This window comes from Mastigoproctus giganteus, chromosome 7 (genome assembly GCF_048544385.1).
Source record: "Mastigoproctus giganteus isolate SK-2022 chromosome 7, ASM4854438v1, whole genome shotgun sequence".
Taxonomy (NCBI): domain Eukaryota; kingdom Metazoa; phylum Arthropoda; class Arachnida; order Uropygi; family Thelyphonidae; genus Mastigoproctus; species Mastigoproctus giganteus.
Window position 1 is genome coordinate 206,337,403 of NC_143581.1, and position 18,621 is coordinate 206,356,023.

The 18,621-nt window shown below is 36.7% G+C and overlaps 1 protein-coding gene across 1 annotated transcript in view; it reads left to right on the forward strand.

The window, feature by feature from the left end:
• Positions 1-18,621, forward strand: part of LOC150083615 (suppressor of lurcher protein 1-like) — a 383,165-nt gene that overhangs the window by 227,810 nt on the left and 136,734 nt on the right. The window contains exon 11 of the mRNA XM_090378541.1: positions 5,170-5,387. Within this exon, the coding sequence (XP_090234667.1) occupies positions 5,170-5,387 (218 nt within the window). The remainder of the gene's footprint in view (positions 1-5,169; positions 5,388-18,621) is intronic.

An 18,621-nucleotide genomic window follows, 5' to 3' on the forward strand; every position in this document is an offset into this window, starting at 1 on the left:
TGTTCCACTCACCAATCTCGTTGCCCTTTTCTGTACTCATTCCAGCAACTCCTACATCTTTCCTAAAATGAGGCCTCCAGACCTGTGGCCTGACCATTGCCTTATACAAGGGGACAATCACCCCCCTTATCCCTGCTTTAAAAATTCCTGTATATCATTGACTAGACACCATGAGCTACTCTTGCAGCCTTTTTGTACTGCTCAGAGAACATATCTGACCGCACAATTACCCCCAGTTCCTTTTCATTCTCCACTACCCTGAGTGTAATTCCACCCAGTTGATATATTACTCTGAGGTTACGCTACCCTTATGCAGTACTTTACATTTGTCAATGTTAAACTTCGGTTGCGTCCTCTCAGCCCATCTGCTCAACTTCTTCAGATCCTGTTGCAGTAGCATACTATCATTACTGTAATTAACAACCCTTCCAACCTTTGTATAGTCTGTAAACTTAGACATTAACCCTGATATACCTTCATAAATACCGAAAACAATAATGGGCACAACACAGAACCTTGGGGACTCCACTAATAACATTAGTCCATGAAGAGAGTGTCCTTTGATAATAACTCTGTCTTCTCCCACTCAACCATCCTTTTACCTATTGTAGCAACTTGCCCTTAATGCCATACTGCTCTGATTTGCCATATGCCACAGTATCAAAAGCTTTCTTAATATAAGCATATAATAAGAATGTTATTAGTATTATAGATAATACTAATAACATTCCTATTATATGGTTATAATAATATTACTAAATTCTGCAGAAGATACATAAAACATGAGAAAGAAATATATAAAAATTTAATAATATTAAAAAAAGTATTTTCAAAAGTCAGTATGAAACTATATTTTATGATACACCAGTTTTAAACTCGGTTTTATATTTTATAAAAATGGTGTATCATAAAATATAAAACACCAGTTTTATATTTTATGATACACCAGTTTTATTTCCCGGTATATCTGAGAAGATTCCCAGCGAATGCAGTTTATAAAATTCATAGTTGTATGTATTTTAGCCTTGGACCACAAAAAAATTCAGAATTACCAAAGGTGCATGGTTTACACAGACTCTCTAAGTGCAGTTTAAACGTTATCACGGCATTGTGCTACAATGCACATCTCATTCTATCCCATATTCATTGGTGCCACATTGGGGATCAGGAGTAATTAACTGGCAGGTGTTGCAGCAAGGACAGTACAACTCCAGAATAGTTGTATTCTATTATTCCCCAGGTAGATGATAAATATATGGGATTGATTCCCAGCGGCAACAATCATGGGGCAGACAGGTCACAAACAAGTTACATCAGATAAAGTCTCTTATCAAATTCCAGCGGTATGGTCTATGCAGGAATCAGAGAGTAAATTGTTCTTGCTTGACTCCATGCAGAGCACAGTTATCTTACACGCTCCTTTCTGCTGAGAGCTGATGACCTCCAATGTATGCAAACTGTGACACTATTTTAATAATTTGTTGTATTTTATTGGAGTGTCCTTGTTTTACCAATGAAGATGTTATCTTTTTTACTGCTTTTAGCCATCTGACTGAGCCCTATACTCTATCAGATTTACCTGACAATGACTATATGTTAGCTGTTTATAGTTATTTAAAATCATTAAAATTGTTTAGAACCTATTAAAATATGATATAGTGACCTCCTACCATAGGTCACTGAAATCATTTTTCTCTTCCTTTTTTTTTTTTTTTTTTTTTGTTGTTGTTTTCACTTTTTATAATTTCAGTTGCTGATGTGCCACTAAAACCCAACCAAACTCTGCACATGTAATTCAGATTGAATGAAAATAAATGGACAATTCATGCATTCCTATATCTAGAACATGCTGTGACACCACAATTTCAAGATGCAGAGCCAGAACCTAAACTTTTTGATCACAATTTATATATACTAGAAGTCATTATAAGGATTCAGTGCTTTAACAAATTGTTTGATTAGTCTCATCTTGATACAGAGTGGTGGAGCAAGATTATTTCTTGGAGGATTGTTTACTACATTGTGTCCACCAGGCTGAAACTCATTTCTAGCAGACCATTCCCCTCCTGTAGTGCTCTACTGCCTTACTATCTTAGAGGCAGACAAAAGTGAGGGAACTTAGTGAAAATTCCTTTCACTGAGTGGTGGGGTTCTTTCACAGTGTGAAAGAACCCCACCATTTTAGTATTAGTATTAATGGTGCAAATGATATAAAAAAAAAACAAGCATCAGCAAGAAAAAAAATAAAAAAATCCCATTTTACCTCTTTAACCCCTCCAATAGTTTTGTCTAATTCTTCCTTGAATCTATTCAAACTATCCCACTTCCAAAACATCAGACCAAAGTTTATTCCAGCAATCAACCACCCATAGGCAAAAGACAAACTTACACATCTCTATTCTGCAACCATCCTTCCTCAATTTGAATTTATGCTCCCTTGTGTGCATAATCTCAGCAAGAGAAAGAATCTCTTCAGCATTGAGCTTGCTCAATCTGTTCAAAACCTTAAAACACTTCAATCAGATCAGTTTACAGGTGCTGATCTGATTGAAGATCAGCACCTGTGAGACCTAGTGTCCAGATGTTACAATTTGTGGAAGTGACGCCTTCCTTGGTATGAGAACCCCTTTGTACCCCTCAACAATCTCATTGCCCTTCTCTGTACCCACTCCAGCAGCTCTACATCATTTGTGAAATGAGACCTCCACACCTGTATGCAGTATTCAAAATGTGGCCTGACCAATGCATTATACAGTGAAATAATCACCTCCTTTTCCCTGATAGATAAATTCCTGCATATCTCTGACAAAATCCTATGTACTGTCCTGGCAGCCTTTCTGCATTTCTCACAGGATTTCATATCTGACTGCACAATTAACCCCTGGTTTTTTCATTTTCCACTGTCTTAAGTGTAGTACACAAGAGTTGGTACAGTAATCTGGAATTACTGCTACCTATATGCAGTATTTCACACATTAAGAATCTGCAGTTGAAAGACCCACTAGTGACAGCGATCACGGTATATTAATGTGGAATTTAATTAGACATAACTTAAGCTCTTCCTACCAACAAAGAAATACTGTTCAAAGGTAAGACCTAAATGGAAGACCGATGAACTATTGAGACAGGTGGCAGGGAAGAAAAGTGCATGGGATGCATATGACTTATCAGGCGATACAGAAGCCTATGGTATATATAAATTACTCTGTAAATAAGTCACAAATGAGGTTAGGCAAGCTAAGGCAAATTATGAGAAGTCTCTGGCAAAGAATCTAAAGAAAAGCAACAAACACTTCTGTGCTTCTACTAACAGTAGAAGGAAGGGATTGAATCACATTAGGCCACTTGATCTCAATTGGTTAACTGTTGATGACCCTTCTCAGGTTCCTCTGAAATTGAATAGGCATTTTGCATCTACATGCACACATGAATTCTTTACAGAAGTGGGTGCTAGAAGCTTATCAAACTCTGACAGAGAGTTAAATGATTTTGTAAGAACCAAAAGGAAAGTAGAAGATAAATTGTTGAAGCTAAACATAAAAATGGCACCTGGGGAGCATGGAATCTGTCCAGTTTTATTAAGGAATGCAGCAAACCCTTAGCCATAATTGTGATAGCACCCTTGTATTCAGGGGAGGTCCCTGTGGACTGGAGATGTGCAAATATATCCCCATTTCATAAAGGAGGATAAAAAGGAGAAATGAGTAATTACAGACCTGTTAACAGGGGTGTCCTGAGGTATGTGGTGCCCGGGTGCCAATTGAAATTTGGCACCCGGGCACCACATACTTCAAAAATTTTCTTCATATGTGTATGTAAGTTTCAGGTTTTCAGGCACTCCTTGAATGTTGCCACCCAGGTGCAGTGCACCCCTTGCACCCTCGGGACGGCCAGTTAGCTTAACGCTTGTTCCAGGGAAAATACTGGAATAACTGGTTATTTGTCAAGAAGCGGTCTTGTCTAACCCATCTCACAGTAAATATAATGCTGTGACCAACCAAATTGATGAAAAGAAATAATGGAGTCACTGGTTAAAGAAGTGATGCAGGATCATCTAGACAAGACTGCAGTAATAATTCAGACACAGCATTGGTTTGTTAAGAGAAAGTCTTATCAGAAATTTGATTGGATACTATGATGTGGTTACAAAGGAACTGGATGCAGAAAATAATTTTGATATCATTTACTTGGATTTCAGGAAAGCTTTTGACACTGTTGTGCATGGAAGTCTACTGTAGAAATTGGAGCAGTATGGTATTAAGGGTGAGTTGCTACAATGAATAAAAGGGTGGTTTTTCCAGTATACTGGTACATGTGCATGCGTGCATTAATATATTATATATATTTTTATCTTAATGAATATTAACCTCGTACTAGGCATGGGATCTTAGAGACCCCAAAAATTGATTTTCAGCAAAAAAAAATTATTAGGAGGAATGTTCAAAACAGTGGATAAAATTTATTTATTTTTCCTTGAAGAACCATCGTTTTTTGCTCATTCATTCCAATAATGGTCACATTGGTTTATTAGAAATTTTTTGTATCTGGTTGTCACCATATATGTATGCATGCATAGGTTATTTGTTCTTGTTTATACTTCAGCAAGACCACCAGGTCAGTGGAGTTTACAATAAATAATCAATAGCGTTAATCATATTTAGCAGTCATGAGCTTGAACCCCAATCCACTCAAAAAGTGCGTGCTATTGCATTCACACTCCTGACCACTTGGGCTTTCTATTTGCTGTATGTAACAATGAGAGCCAGTTTCAAAGTGTCATGTTGCTTCATTCATTTGACTTATGAATACGAGTATACATTATATAATATTTAATTAGTTATAAATACAAAAATTGGTTATTTTTATTTTTTCAATGTTACTCTCACAGTGCTGTGGCACAGTGTCTATTTATAGCCAACTGCTAATGCCTGTAACAAGAAGAAAAGTTACCTGGAAATATTCACAGGCACAGAAAGACCTGCATTATATTATCTACAGATTTAGTATAAAAATGAACAACCATTTATGAGAAACAAATTAATATGTTTAACTTTTTTAATGAATATGATATTACTAATAGTGTTAATTGCAGAAACTCTTTATAGTAAAGCTTAAAATTTTGAGTTGATTCTCTATAATCAAAATATATTTGTATTGTTTGTTTTCTAGTGAAGTATGTCAGGATGATTGGATAGAAATTTATGAAGTATTTCCAAGTGGAAGAGAGGGAAAAATTGGTCGTTATTGTTCCAAATCAGCTCCAGGCCCAATTATTTCTGATATCGGTGTACACAATATGAAAATTATTCTTCATACTGATGCAGATGGTGTAGCAAGTGGCTTCAGTGCTACATATAACTTTATTCCTGCCATGAGTAAATTTGGGGGTATGTTGATACATTATTATGTTTATTCCAAGTTATTTATGGAAATTATCCTTTTACTGCATTTTTACTGAAAACAAAATTTAAATTGAATTTAAGCTTATTTTGAAAATATATTGTGTAAGTTGATACCATACTGTCTTGCTGTGCTTCATAATTCATTAACTCTCTCCATTGAATTTAATTGTTCATCTTAAGCAATTTTACCCATTTTAGGTTTGGTTGTTTTCTATGCCCTAATCCCACTGAAACAGTGATTGACTGGAAACTTTGTTACAAAAGTAACATCAAATATTTAATAACTACTGTTTAGAGCTGCCTTGTATTCTTTCTAACATAATACAAGCATGATTGCTCTTGGACTTTTTATGGCATTTTTTTAAATTTGCAATACTACTGGTTACTTGCAGTAGCCTTCTGTACATTTTTCATTTGTTTCTTTAATAAATTTCAGATAATTTTTTGATACAGTCAGAACCATTCCTAAAAATTTTTCTGCTCTGTTCAGAAAAGAACACTGGTCACCAATTGCAAAAAAAAAATAATCAAAATATTTCACTCATTAGAAATCATAAGTTCATTCAGAATTTGAATGGTAGAGAAACAGTGACTAGTTTAATCCAGTAGGATATAAAATTTGAGTCAGTGTATCTTATACAGATGGCATGTGGGACAAGTGTCTCTCTCTCTAAAATGCAGTAACATTATGCGAAAAGGCACATGCCAGAAGCAATCACAGTGCAAGCATAATTCCTCTTGAATAGAGTTAGATAAATTCATAAGTGAATAAAATTGAAGGTACATAAAAAAATATATATGTGGTAACTTTAGTATGCATTAAAATATGTATAAAAAATAAAAAAATTGATGTATTTTGTTAATAATATTACATTTGATATGCACACAATAAACAAAAAAATTACTGTGGTTAAGAGCAATTTTTAATTTGATTGATCAAAATTATTAAAAACAGTCCTTTGCAGGACTGTTTTTAATAACAAATAATAATGATCATTTGGAATGTCCTTAACAAGTGAATAGTAGTAGTGGCAAATGATGAGCCCAAAAAAAAAAAAAAAAAACACTACACACTTCTCCCATCCATTACCCTCCAAGAATTTGTCTAGTTCCTTGAATTTTTTCAAACCACCCACTTCCTCAACTTAAATTTATGCCCCCCTTATGTGTGTAGTCTCAGCAAGAAGAAGGATGCAATTCACATTCAGCTTACTGAATCCAATACCCAGATCACCCGCATGTGCCTGGTCTCCAGAAGTTGCAATTTTCAGAGCTGAAGTGCACCCTTTTCCTCCTTTGCCAATCTGGTTGCCCTTATCTGTACCCATTCCATTGGATTTACATCTTTCCTAAAGTGAGGCCTCCAGACCTATAAACAGTATTCAACATGCAGCCTAACCATGGCCTTGTACAAGGAGATAATCACCTCCTTATCCCTGCTAACAAAGTTTCTGCAACAAAACCCTATGAGTTGTCCTGGCAGCATGTCTGCACTGCTCAGAGAATTTCATATCTGACTGCACAATTATTCCCAGGTCTTTTTCATTTTTCACTACCCTGAATGTAGTACCACACAGTTTATAAATTAGTCCAGCATTACTGCTACCCACATGCAGTACCTTGCATTTGTCAATGTTAAACTTCAACTTCCATTTCTCAGCCCATCAACCTAATTTTTCTGGATATTGTTGCAGTAGCAACCTTTTGTTCCCTTTACTAAACTCATTGCCCTTCTCTGCACCCATTCCAGCATATCTTCCTAAAGTAAGTTCGCCAGACCTGTATGCAGTATTCAAGATGTGGCCTAACCATGACCTTATCAAGGGGATAATCACCCCCTCATTCCTGATTCCATTCATCTACCAACTACTAATCAGAATTAATAAAAATTATTATAAACAATTTCTCAAGAACAGTAACAAATAATAACTCTCATTCAGAATGTCCTTAGCAAGATAATAATCTTGTGACTGCCACTCATCCAAATTATATGAGTGTAATTGAATGATTATTATCCATGATGAAGTGAACCAATTATAATTTCTCAATTATGCCCATCGTTTCGGAGAGCTTTGATCAACCAGATTTATTTTCACTAGAGAGCTACCATACCAATCTGACAGATCTGCCACAATGCTCAAAAATTTAGTGGGCTGATAGTAGGTGTGGTAAAAAAGTAAACTGCAACCATTATCAATCCACTACAGGACTGAAGCCTCCTCAACAATTCATGTTGAGGGAAATGGGTCATAATCTGCCATGCTGGTCCAGTGCAGGTTGGCAGATCGACCGTATTTAGCAGTCAAGTCAGGAACTTGAACCCTGGTGTACTCAAAGAGCGCGTGTTACTGAACTCCCGCTCTTGACCACTCGGCTACAGAGGCTGCTGTAGGTGTGGTATAATTGTTAAAGAGCACACGTTGGGATTGGCAGAATTTGTAGGTACATCACTTTTTATTATTATTTTATTATTTTTACTAAATAGCTGCTAATGGAAATTGCTGCCAGAAAATAATATCTTAACATTATTAAAACCTTAACCCTTTCAGGAACGTGTCCACAGTTCTGTGTTGCAAACTTGTCGGCTCTAGGAAATGCACATATAGATCTACTTTTGAAGTTCGCTTCAGTGACCATTGATGTATGAATATGACAATGTGACCATTTATGTATGAATTTTTTCCAATAAAAGCTGCCACCTCTATATTCAAATTAATTATAGACCTGTTTTTAATAGATGGCAGCACAAAAATAGCTTTGAAAACTGGTGAAGAGATCAGACCTGCTAACCTAAGTTGTTCAACTTGGGCTTAAAAAAGACAAATTTAAAGAATTTTGCTGGAAATCAGATCAAAGAATTAATAAATTGAATTAAGTGATATATAAATAGATGTAGAAGATATTATTATATCAAAAAAGAGTAATCGATTTGTTTTTATTGTATATTTTTATTTCGTCTTTTTTTCTTTTTTTTTTTTTTTCAATTCTGATTGATTTTTGATAGTAATTTTACTGTAGTTATTGAGCAATAAAGTCAAAATAAAAAAAAATTAATATTTCAAAATGCCACAAAAAACTTTCCCTGCAGTCTGCTGCTATCAAAAATTCAGTATACAGAGCCCACCCGCATTCAAACTCACACATTAAATTGTTAAATAATAGATAGCATAGTTTTTTTATGCATGATAGTATTTTTTTCTTTGAAAATTACTAACAGAAACACTTAGAATATTATTTGAAACTCACTCCTCTTGCTTTTATAGAAGCAAAAGTTTGCATTACATACTATTGTGAAATAATGCATTTATATTATTATTAAATATAATTCGCCTACAGAAGCAGAGCTATTTCAATGCAGATATCCAAATAGTCTGAGAAAAGAATGCTTTTGCTGTATTGTTTTTCTGCCATTACTGCAGCTATCACATAATGAAAGTCACATTTTAAAATTGGAAGTTTTCTTCTAGACACCATTTGGCTGCTCATTTAGATTCAATACATTTGTTTATCATTTGATATATGGTCACTGATTGATGATACCTATTGTCTGAAGGAACTGAATAGTTCCAAAACTGATCAAAACAGTGCCTTTGAGTTTTTAATGAATAACGGCTTTCCCGACTGGGTGATGTTATTCAATTAGAAATAAAATAGTTACTTTAGGGCAACTCGTCAACACATAGTTGTTGCTAAACAAGTCTAAGTCCAAGCTATGTCAGTTTCACAGAAAGGACAGTGTTGGTTGAAAAACATAATGCATAGAAGCATTATTTTCTCAGACTATCAGAATAACTCAATAAAAAAAAAAAAAATTTCTTGTTTATTCTCCAGCATGACTACCAGATCAGTGGAGTTTACAATAAATCAATCAGTACAAATGTTAATTGTATTTAGCAGTCACAGATTTTAACCCCGTTCCACTCAAAGAGCATGTGCTACTGCACTCACGTTCCTGACCACTCGGCTATGGAGCAAATATGTGAGGGTTATTCTGTTGAAACATCTGCTGGAACAGGTGCAAAGAAGGGCAATGTGATTGGTGAAGGGAACAGAAGTGTAGTCTTACCAAGAAAGGCTTTAGGTCTGCAAATTGCAGCATCTGGACACTAAGCACCTGCAAGGTGATCTGATTGAGGTGTTTAAAGCTTTGAATGATTCAGCAAGCTCAGTACTGGTGACATCCTTCCTCTTGTTCAGACTACACACATGAAGGGGACATAAATTCAAATTGAGGAAAGATGGTTACAGGATAGATGTGCAGAAATTTGCCTTCAGCCAGCTGGTGGTTGATTGTTATTGGAAGGGGTGGACAGGTGATGTGGAGGTTTTTGTTTTGCTGGTTCTGTATAAGCTTGCTTTTTTGCTGATGCTCTATAAGCTTGATTTTTTTGCTGATCTCTCTAAGCTTGCTTTTTTGCCACTACTATTACTAATAATAATAATAATAATATGTTTGAGGCTTTTAAAAAATTTTATTTTTGAAACACAGTCACCTTGAGCATTTAGATGTACATCCTGTTGCTTCACTAATCTTTATATTCCTTCTTCAAAATATTTCATTGGCCGTTGATGGAACCAGTTTGGCTCTTTTGGCTTCAACATCCAAATTGAAACAAGATCCTTTTAAAGTTAACATAATATACACTTAATATACTAAAACGTTTCAGTGTAATGTTGGCATCTATGTCTTTAATGGGTAGCAGTGAAAAACACGGAGGTTGACAAAAATGTACCATAAAATCTCTCTCTCTCTCTCTCTCTCTCTCTAGGATACTTAGGCTGCTGCTGCTGTTCTCAGTCCACCAGGGGGGGGCAATGAAAACGTAACTATATAGTTCCCCAGAACTTGGTTGCGCTTATCCTCTAAAATATATCAATATAGAATCATGGATGATAACTCATTGCAGAAGTCAAACAGTGCATCTTTTTAAATATGTCTTTCATGTTTTAAGAGAATTTGTCAAAGAATATTTGGTTACTCTTAAAATTTGCCGATTGATGGAACCAGATAATTGATACAAGTAAATTGGTATCATGTGTTGTAACCCACACAAACCCAGTCATGGAACATAAAGAGTTTGCATTAACCAGTACTGTATAATGGAACAGAATTAATAATAAAATAAATGAATGAAGTAAAGAACTTTAAAATACAGTTTATTGCATTTCACAATGAGATACATGAGTTATCTGCTGTAGCTTTGACATGCATTATTTAGTTATGAAAGTTCAGAACTGAAATTCAGATGCTTTTGCCATTGTCTGCAGTTAGTCAGATGATGACGTGGTCAAGACGTTGAGGCTTTTGCAGTTACTAATAATGTTGCTCAGATTGTTCATTTACCTACAGAATATCAGACAATCCTAACCACACAGCCAATACTCTTGACCTTTTTCTCACAAACAGCCCAGGTACATGGTCAAGGTGGGTGGTCTTCCAGGTACCTCTCATCGCCATTCTTAGCCTTGTGTTTGGCATTACAAGAATTCAAAATGGGACGATCTGCAAGATTTTTATTCTTTTCCTTGGTTGGATTACTGTTTTAAATATTTTTATGTTAATGTTTGCTCAGATCATGTCAGTGAAATTATTTTTGTAGGGATCAACTCCTTTATTCCAGACTCCACCTTAAAATCTCGTACTTTATTTAAATTGGTTTTCCAATAAACATGCTAAGGCTGTTCAAGGTAAGAATGTTACATATTGCAATTGACTTGTATCCAAATCTCCAGGTTCATTTTCTGTCTACACCAAAGCTTGTAGGAATTGTAAAGCAGTTATTAATCAGTCCAAACTAGATTTCATACAGGTTAGAGTAGAAAACTTGCTTCTTGTCCAAATGGTAGTTGAGAATTCTGCTCTCTTGCCAAAGCTATTGGCTCCAACTTTTGCCCATCTCTGTTCCCACCGCTGTCAAAATCAGATGATTCAATTGTCACTTCAGCCAAAGATAAAGCTGACCTGCTAGCATCCTACTTTTCTTCTGACTCGTGTATTGATGACCTTGGTAAACCACCTCCTATCATTTTCACTATACGCCATTCAATGCCTCCTGTGGTCTTCTGTCAAAAGGATGTCAGAAGGATTTTGAACAATCTCGATGCTAAGAAAGTTCCAGGTCCTGATGGTATTTCTCTACTTATTCTCAAAACCTGTGCTCCTGAACTTACTCCTGTTTTGTGTCACCTTTTTTCGCTTTCTTATTCGAAAGGTGCTTTCTCTTCTGCTTATAATTTGCTCATATCCAGCCATTTCCTAAAAAGGGTAACAAATCCCTTCCATCCATTTATCATCCTATTGCACTTACTTTTACTTTTTCTGAAGTAATGGAGAAATCTATTAGCCACTAACTCCTAAACTATCCAGAAACTTTCCATTTGATCAATAATTGCCAGTATGGATTCCATCAGTGTCGATGCACTGGTGTGATATCTTGGCTTATGTCATCCATCTTTGGACAAATTCAATGTAAAAGTTTGAAACTCGAGCAGTTGCTTTTGAAATTTCAGAACCTTTTGATCATGTTTGACATACAGGTCTTCTAAATAAGCTTCCATCTTATGGTTTGCCAACTGTTTTTTTTTTGGGTATCCAGTTTTCTTGCTGACTTGCTCACTGCGTGTGATGGTAGACTGCTCTCTGTCTTATAACTTCTCCACTAATGCTGGTGTTCCTGAAGGTTCGGTTCTCTCTCCCACTCTTTTCTTTTGTATATTAATGACCTTCCATTGACTGGAAATCCTATCCATAGTTTTGCTGATGATAGCACATTGCATTCCACCTTCCAGTCTGAAAAACCTTGCCATGCACAAACAGCTTCAACTTCTCAAACATCTACCAATTCCTTAAATGCTGATCTTCGGTTAATATTCCAGTGGGGAAAAGATAACATAATTAATTTCAATCCTTCTAAAACTCAGTCCTGCTATATATCCTAAAAAAAAGAATTCTTTCAAATTCGTACAAATTTGAAATCTATCTTACCATGGAATATTGTTCCCACATTTGGAGGTGCCCCCCATAAACTCTGTCAAGCTTCTAGACTCCATTCAAAAGAGGCTAGTTAGGTTTATTAATTACCCTATTGAACAATTAGACTTTACACCAGCCGGTATTCAAATAAACAAATTCCAATTTTGCAACTAAAACACTTTATTTACAATAAAATAAAAAAAAATACAAGCGTATAAAATGAAATGAAATAAAATATATAGTAGTCTAAAACTGATGTGATTTAATTTACAATAAAATACAAAAATATAAAATATGATAAAAGCGATAAAATCAATTAATAAAATATAAAATACCGTAACAACTGTAGCTTTTGGAGATAGCAATCCCCTTTCTCAACAGCATATTTCTGCTGTGTGGCAGATCCTTAAGTACAACGGCACTCATCACATGGTTCCTCGGGAGTAAGGCCGGAATTTCCCATTTATGCACCGGAAATGGCTCGGGAGCACGCTAGCTGAAACCATTCATCTCGCCCAAGAACCACGGTTTCCAAGAGGGGATGTAAACGTACACCCTTGTCTCTATTAATGGAATTGCTAGCTGCCCCAGTACGTAAACTATCAAGCCATTTATGGTCCCAGAACCCCTGTGCATGATCCGTGATGACAGCATCCTCCGGGGAGATTTGATGTTGCTTCTCCCAAAAATTTTCTGCCACGGCAGACTTTCCATAATTTGTGGACTTTATTGCATCCACCTCCGAAGTAAATTTACTTCGGAGGTGGAAGCAGAGGGATTCCTACCATTCCTTGATGTGTTGGTTATTAGGGATGGTTGTAGGCTCAAGACCATGGTGTTTAGAAAGCCCATGTGCCGAGGTCAATATACTCATTATACCTCGGCACAAGCCAGCCATCACAAGGGTAGTGTTGTCAAGGCTTCAGTCGATAGAGTGTGGTCCCACTGTACCACCTCCGAGGGCAGAGATAACGAAATTATTCGTGTCACGGCAGATCTCAAGAAATGCGGCTACCCCCAGAGGGTGTTGGACAGAATTATTAGAGGAGCGGAGTCCACCCGTACCGAGCCGTTCGCCCCTGTGAGCACTGCACACATTCCCTACTATCCGGGCCTTTCAGACCACATTGCACGAGTAATTCGGGGGTGCCAGATACCCTGTGTGCAACTCCCGGGACGGAGGTTGTACACAGTGATATCTTGTGTCAAAGACCCCATAACGAAAGAAGCTAACAGTGGGGTGGTATACGAGATTAAATGCCCGGATTGTGGGGTGTGTTATGTAGGTGAGACGACTGAAAGACCGTCTGGGGGAGCATGTGAATGCAATAAAGTCCACAAATTATGGGAAGTCTGCCGTGTCAGAACATTTTTGGGAGAAGCAACATCAAATCTCCCCGGAGGATGCTGTCATCACGGATCATGCACAGGGGTTCTGGGACCATAAATGGCTTGATAGTTTATGTATTGGGGCAGCTAGCAATTCCATTAATAGAGACAAGGGTGTATGTTTACATCCCCTCTTGGAAACCGTGGTTCTTGGGCGAGATGAACGGTTTCAGCTAGCACGCTCCCGAGCCATTTCCGGTGCATAAATGGGAAATTCCGGCCTTACTCCCGAGGAACCATGTGATGAGTGCCGTGGATCTGCTACTTAAGGATGTGCCACACAGCAGAAATATGTTGTTGAGAAAGGGGATTGCTATCTCCAAAAACTACAGTTGTTACGGTATTTTATTTTATTAATTGATTTTATCGCTTTTATCATATTTTATATTTTTGTATTTTATTGTAAATTAAATCACATCAGTTTTAGACTACTATATATTTTATTTTATTGTAAATAAAGTGTTTTAGTTGCAAGATTGGAATTTGTTTATTTGAATACCGGCTGGTGTAAAGTCTAATTATTCAATATGAATTGTCCCAGCCTTGTAGGCCTATTTAGAGATATTATTAATTACCCATCTCTTACAAAGTCTCTCCACTCTCTATCTCATAAGTGTTATGTTTCTGCTGAATGCATTTTCTATAGATACTTCCATATTCTTCTGAATATAATCTGATACCATTCTACAGAAATGGCTTCTATAATTTCCCCCCTCCTTCCAAACTAGTCCGAACACATTCTGCAACCAGTCATTATCCTTTTACTGTCCGACTTCAAACTCACTGATCAAATTTTTCTTCTTTTTCATTAATTCCTTCAACTTCCTTTTTCTGGAACAACCTCCACTCACACGTATTTCCAGAAATTCGAGTCTAATGTCAACAAGCATCATCTGTCATTCTCTCAACTTTCAACCTCTGCACAGTACCAAGTATTATAGGTTCTAATGCCTTTTGTGTTTAGAGTTTTCATTTAAAAAAAAAAATTAAAAAAGAAAGGGGAGTTTGACAGTTTAAGGTGCCATCTGTGAGCTGGGTGAATTGCCAAGGGATGGCAAATACATTTGAATTAGGGGATACTTTTAAAGCAAAAATTGCAGAAGCCATTAATGCATACATACTTTTAAGAAAATATTGCAGGAGTAGGATGCTTAAATGGATGACTGCAGAGCTGGCTGATCAAATAGAACAGAAAATTATAGCATGGGACAATTTTAGAGCAGTGAAAAATACTGAAGCCTATAACAGGTAAAAGTCGATCTATAATAGTACCACAAATAAGGTCAGGAAGGCCAAGGCTACATATAAGAAAGCATTGGCTAAGAGAGTAAAGAATGGGGACAAGGAATTTTTAATGTGAATTCATGGAAGAAAATGCAACTAAGATTGGACCCTTATGCACTGGGTGTGGGAAAGCTTTAGACAACCCAGCTGATGTTATGGATGAATTGAACAGGTACCTTGCATCTGTCTTTACTGTTGACAGACTCTATGCTAAGAAGGGGCTGTGTGCATGAGGCTGAGCCATATGAAATTAGTGGTGTTGTAATTACGGACAATTGTTTATTTGAAAAACATTTGAGCACAAAGGCTAGTAAGGCTCTCAGAGTTGATGGCATATACTCTGTAGTTTTGAGGGGGAGTGCAAAGGGGGAGTGTATTGAACCATTGAGATTAATTATCAGGGCAGATTTGGAGTTAAGAGAAATTCCTTTGGATTGGAGAAGTATCAATGTATCGCCAGTACATAAAAGTGGTTCTAAGAGTGTGGTAACTACAGACCAGTTAGTCTGATTTTAGTGGTAGGAAAAATCTTAGAGACAGCGATGAGAGCAATCCAGGGACCTTTAGAAAGATATGGAATTCTGAAGGGCACACAACATGGCTTTGTTAAGGGTAAATCACTCTTAACTTAGTAGGCTATTTTAGTTACTCATGAGCTGGATGGATTTAAGGAATAATTTCGATATAGTTTATTTGGATTTTAGCAAAGCATTTGACTCGGTCCCTAATGAGAGGTTGCTGTATAAGCTTGAAAAGGTTGGGATTACTGGTAAGATTCTAAGATGGATTGCTGGGTGGCTGCAGGGCAGAATGTTGTGCTTGATGGATATTCTTCAGATTGGTGTAATGTCAGGAGTGGAGTGCCTCAAGGATCAGTTGTTTCTCATTTTCATAAATTACATCGACAGAGGGATAGAAGGCATGATGTCAAAATTTGTAGATGTAAAGATTGGCAGAGTCATTAATGATCAGTGCCAGGCAGTACTCCTTCAGGATGACTGGAACAGACTTCAGAGATGGTCAGAGCAATGGCAGATATGTTTTAATGCTGCTAAATGCAAGATCTTACACTTAGGGAATAGCAACCCAAAAAAATAAATTATACACTTTGTGGGGTTGAATTACAAACAGTGGAGGGTGAAACGGATCTGGGAGTTACAGTATGGGTAGATATAAAGTGATGTCAAAGGCATGACATCACTTTATATCTACTGCTTTCAAGTATAGAGATCTCATCTGAAAAAAGACATCGATCTTCTTGAAAGGGTCCAAAGACAGGCAACTCAAATGGTGAAATTGGCAGAAAGATGACTGCATAAGGAAAGACTCCAATTATGTGGGCTACAGAGTTCGGCAACCAGGCACCTCAGAGGTGACCTCATTGAGGTTTATAAGGCTCTGAAAGGGATTAGTAAAATGAATGGGGGTGAAATTCTCACTGTTTTGAACAATTCCAGAACTAACAGTCTTAAATTAAATTACAGGGGTTGAGATTTAGATTACATTGTACGAAGTTTTCTTTTAGCCAGCAAGTCATTCATAGCTGGAACAAGTTGCCCTCGCAAGTAGTTTAGGCTGATAGTTCGAATAAATTCAAAGTTCTACTGGATACTTACCTGTGTGAGAAGGGAAGCAATATAATTTGAGTTTTCTTATCTACTACTTGATTGGGTGTTTTCTTTTGCCAATGCACCAAAATCCTGTGACTTCCTTGCACTATATCGCAAATACTATTACTATTAAATCCTCAGATCTCCTACTTAATATCATTAGCCAGTGGTCTGATGATATTAAGTAGGAGATGTGGTCTAATGATATTAATCATTAGACTGTAATATCATTAGAGTGGTCTAATGATATTACAGCTGCGTGCCTGACCAAGTGGTCAAGCACACGGCTGTAAGTACACATGCCTTGAGTGACCAGGGTTCAAGCCCGTAACTGATAAATATTGTGCTGTTTCTTGTATTCTGTCTATCTTGTGAACTCCTCTGACTGTTTGGTCATCCTGGAGTATAAAGAGTAAATTTCATTTAATTTACATCCTTCCTAAAGCCCCCAGACCTGTATACAGTACACAAGGTGTGGCTTGACCATTGCCTTATACAAGGGGATAGTCATCTCCTTCTTCCTACTAGCAAAATTCCCTTATATCATTGATAATACCCCATGGCCTGCTCTGGCAACCTGTCTGCATTGCTCAGAAAACTTCATATCTGACTGCACAATTACTCCCAAGTCTCTTTCATTTTCTACCACCCTAATTGTAGTACCACACATTTGGTACATTTCTCTGGGGTTACTTCTACCCATATGCAGTAATTTGCATTTGTGAATGTTAAACTTCAGTTGCCACTTCTCAGCCCATCTGCCAAACTTTTCTACATCCTGTTGCAGTAGCACACTGCCATTACTGTCATTAACAACCCTGCCAACCTTTCTATCATCTGCAAACTTCAACATTAAGCCTGATATACCTTCATCAATATCATTGATAAAGGAGAATGTACTTAGTCAAAGCTTAATGAAAATGTCACAAACTTCAGCATTTTAAGCTTTTGCTAACTCTAATCACTATCATTGATAATTATACAAAACAACAGTGGGCCCAACACTGAACTTTGTGGACTCCACTAATAACATTTGTCCACGAAGAGCAGCACACATTGATTACCACCCTCTATCTTCTCCCGCTTAACCATCCTTTTATCCATTGTAGCAACTTACCCTTAATACCATTCTGCTCCAATTTGTATAATAGTCTTCCATGCTCAACAGTGTCAAAAGCTTTCCTGAAATCCAAATACAGTCAATTCCGCTTATTTGGGACACATTGGGACTAGTGCATTTTGGCCCGATTAAGCGAATTATGCGAATTACCCCAATTATCCGAAGTTTCACGTAAATAGTTAAAAATACAATGTGCACACCCCCCCCCCCCCCTTTACAATTGGTTCGCTGTATAATCAAATCACGTTATGACGAATTCACCACAGTAAAGTTCCGTTCACTATACGATGTGCAGTAAACTCCGGTCATTGTGATCACGTTTGTGAATTGAATTTTAATTCTATTAAACAGCGATTCTAATTATCGAAAATAGGAGGAATATTATCCACAGGCTATAAAAGTAAAGATATATTAAGCACAAATTTACTCTTTATTACCTTACCAATTAAAAAATTAAATGATACGTGAAAATCGGAAGAATATACGTGATAATCGGAAGAATTAATATGTACTGTAATAATGTGTACATACTAACTAAACTAGTTGACATTTCTGTTCACTGACATTTGTGGGTGGGGGTTAAAATTTAAAACAGTAAAAAGATAAGCAATCAATAACAAAGAACACGGCACACACAAATTGCAAGTAACACAACACACGCAAGTGAGAACGGAGTAACAAATTACGAAGCTTTAAAAATAGGAATGAAGAGAAGATCTGAAAATAAATTTTTTTATTTGATTGAAGAGTTCATGGAAGTGTAAACACATTTTACCATAATAACCCACAGAATTCCAGCTGCCGGTATTACCGCAAATTCAATAAGATCGAGTTTACTGTCCG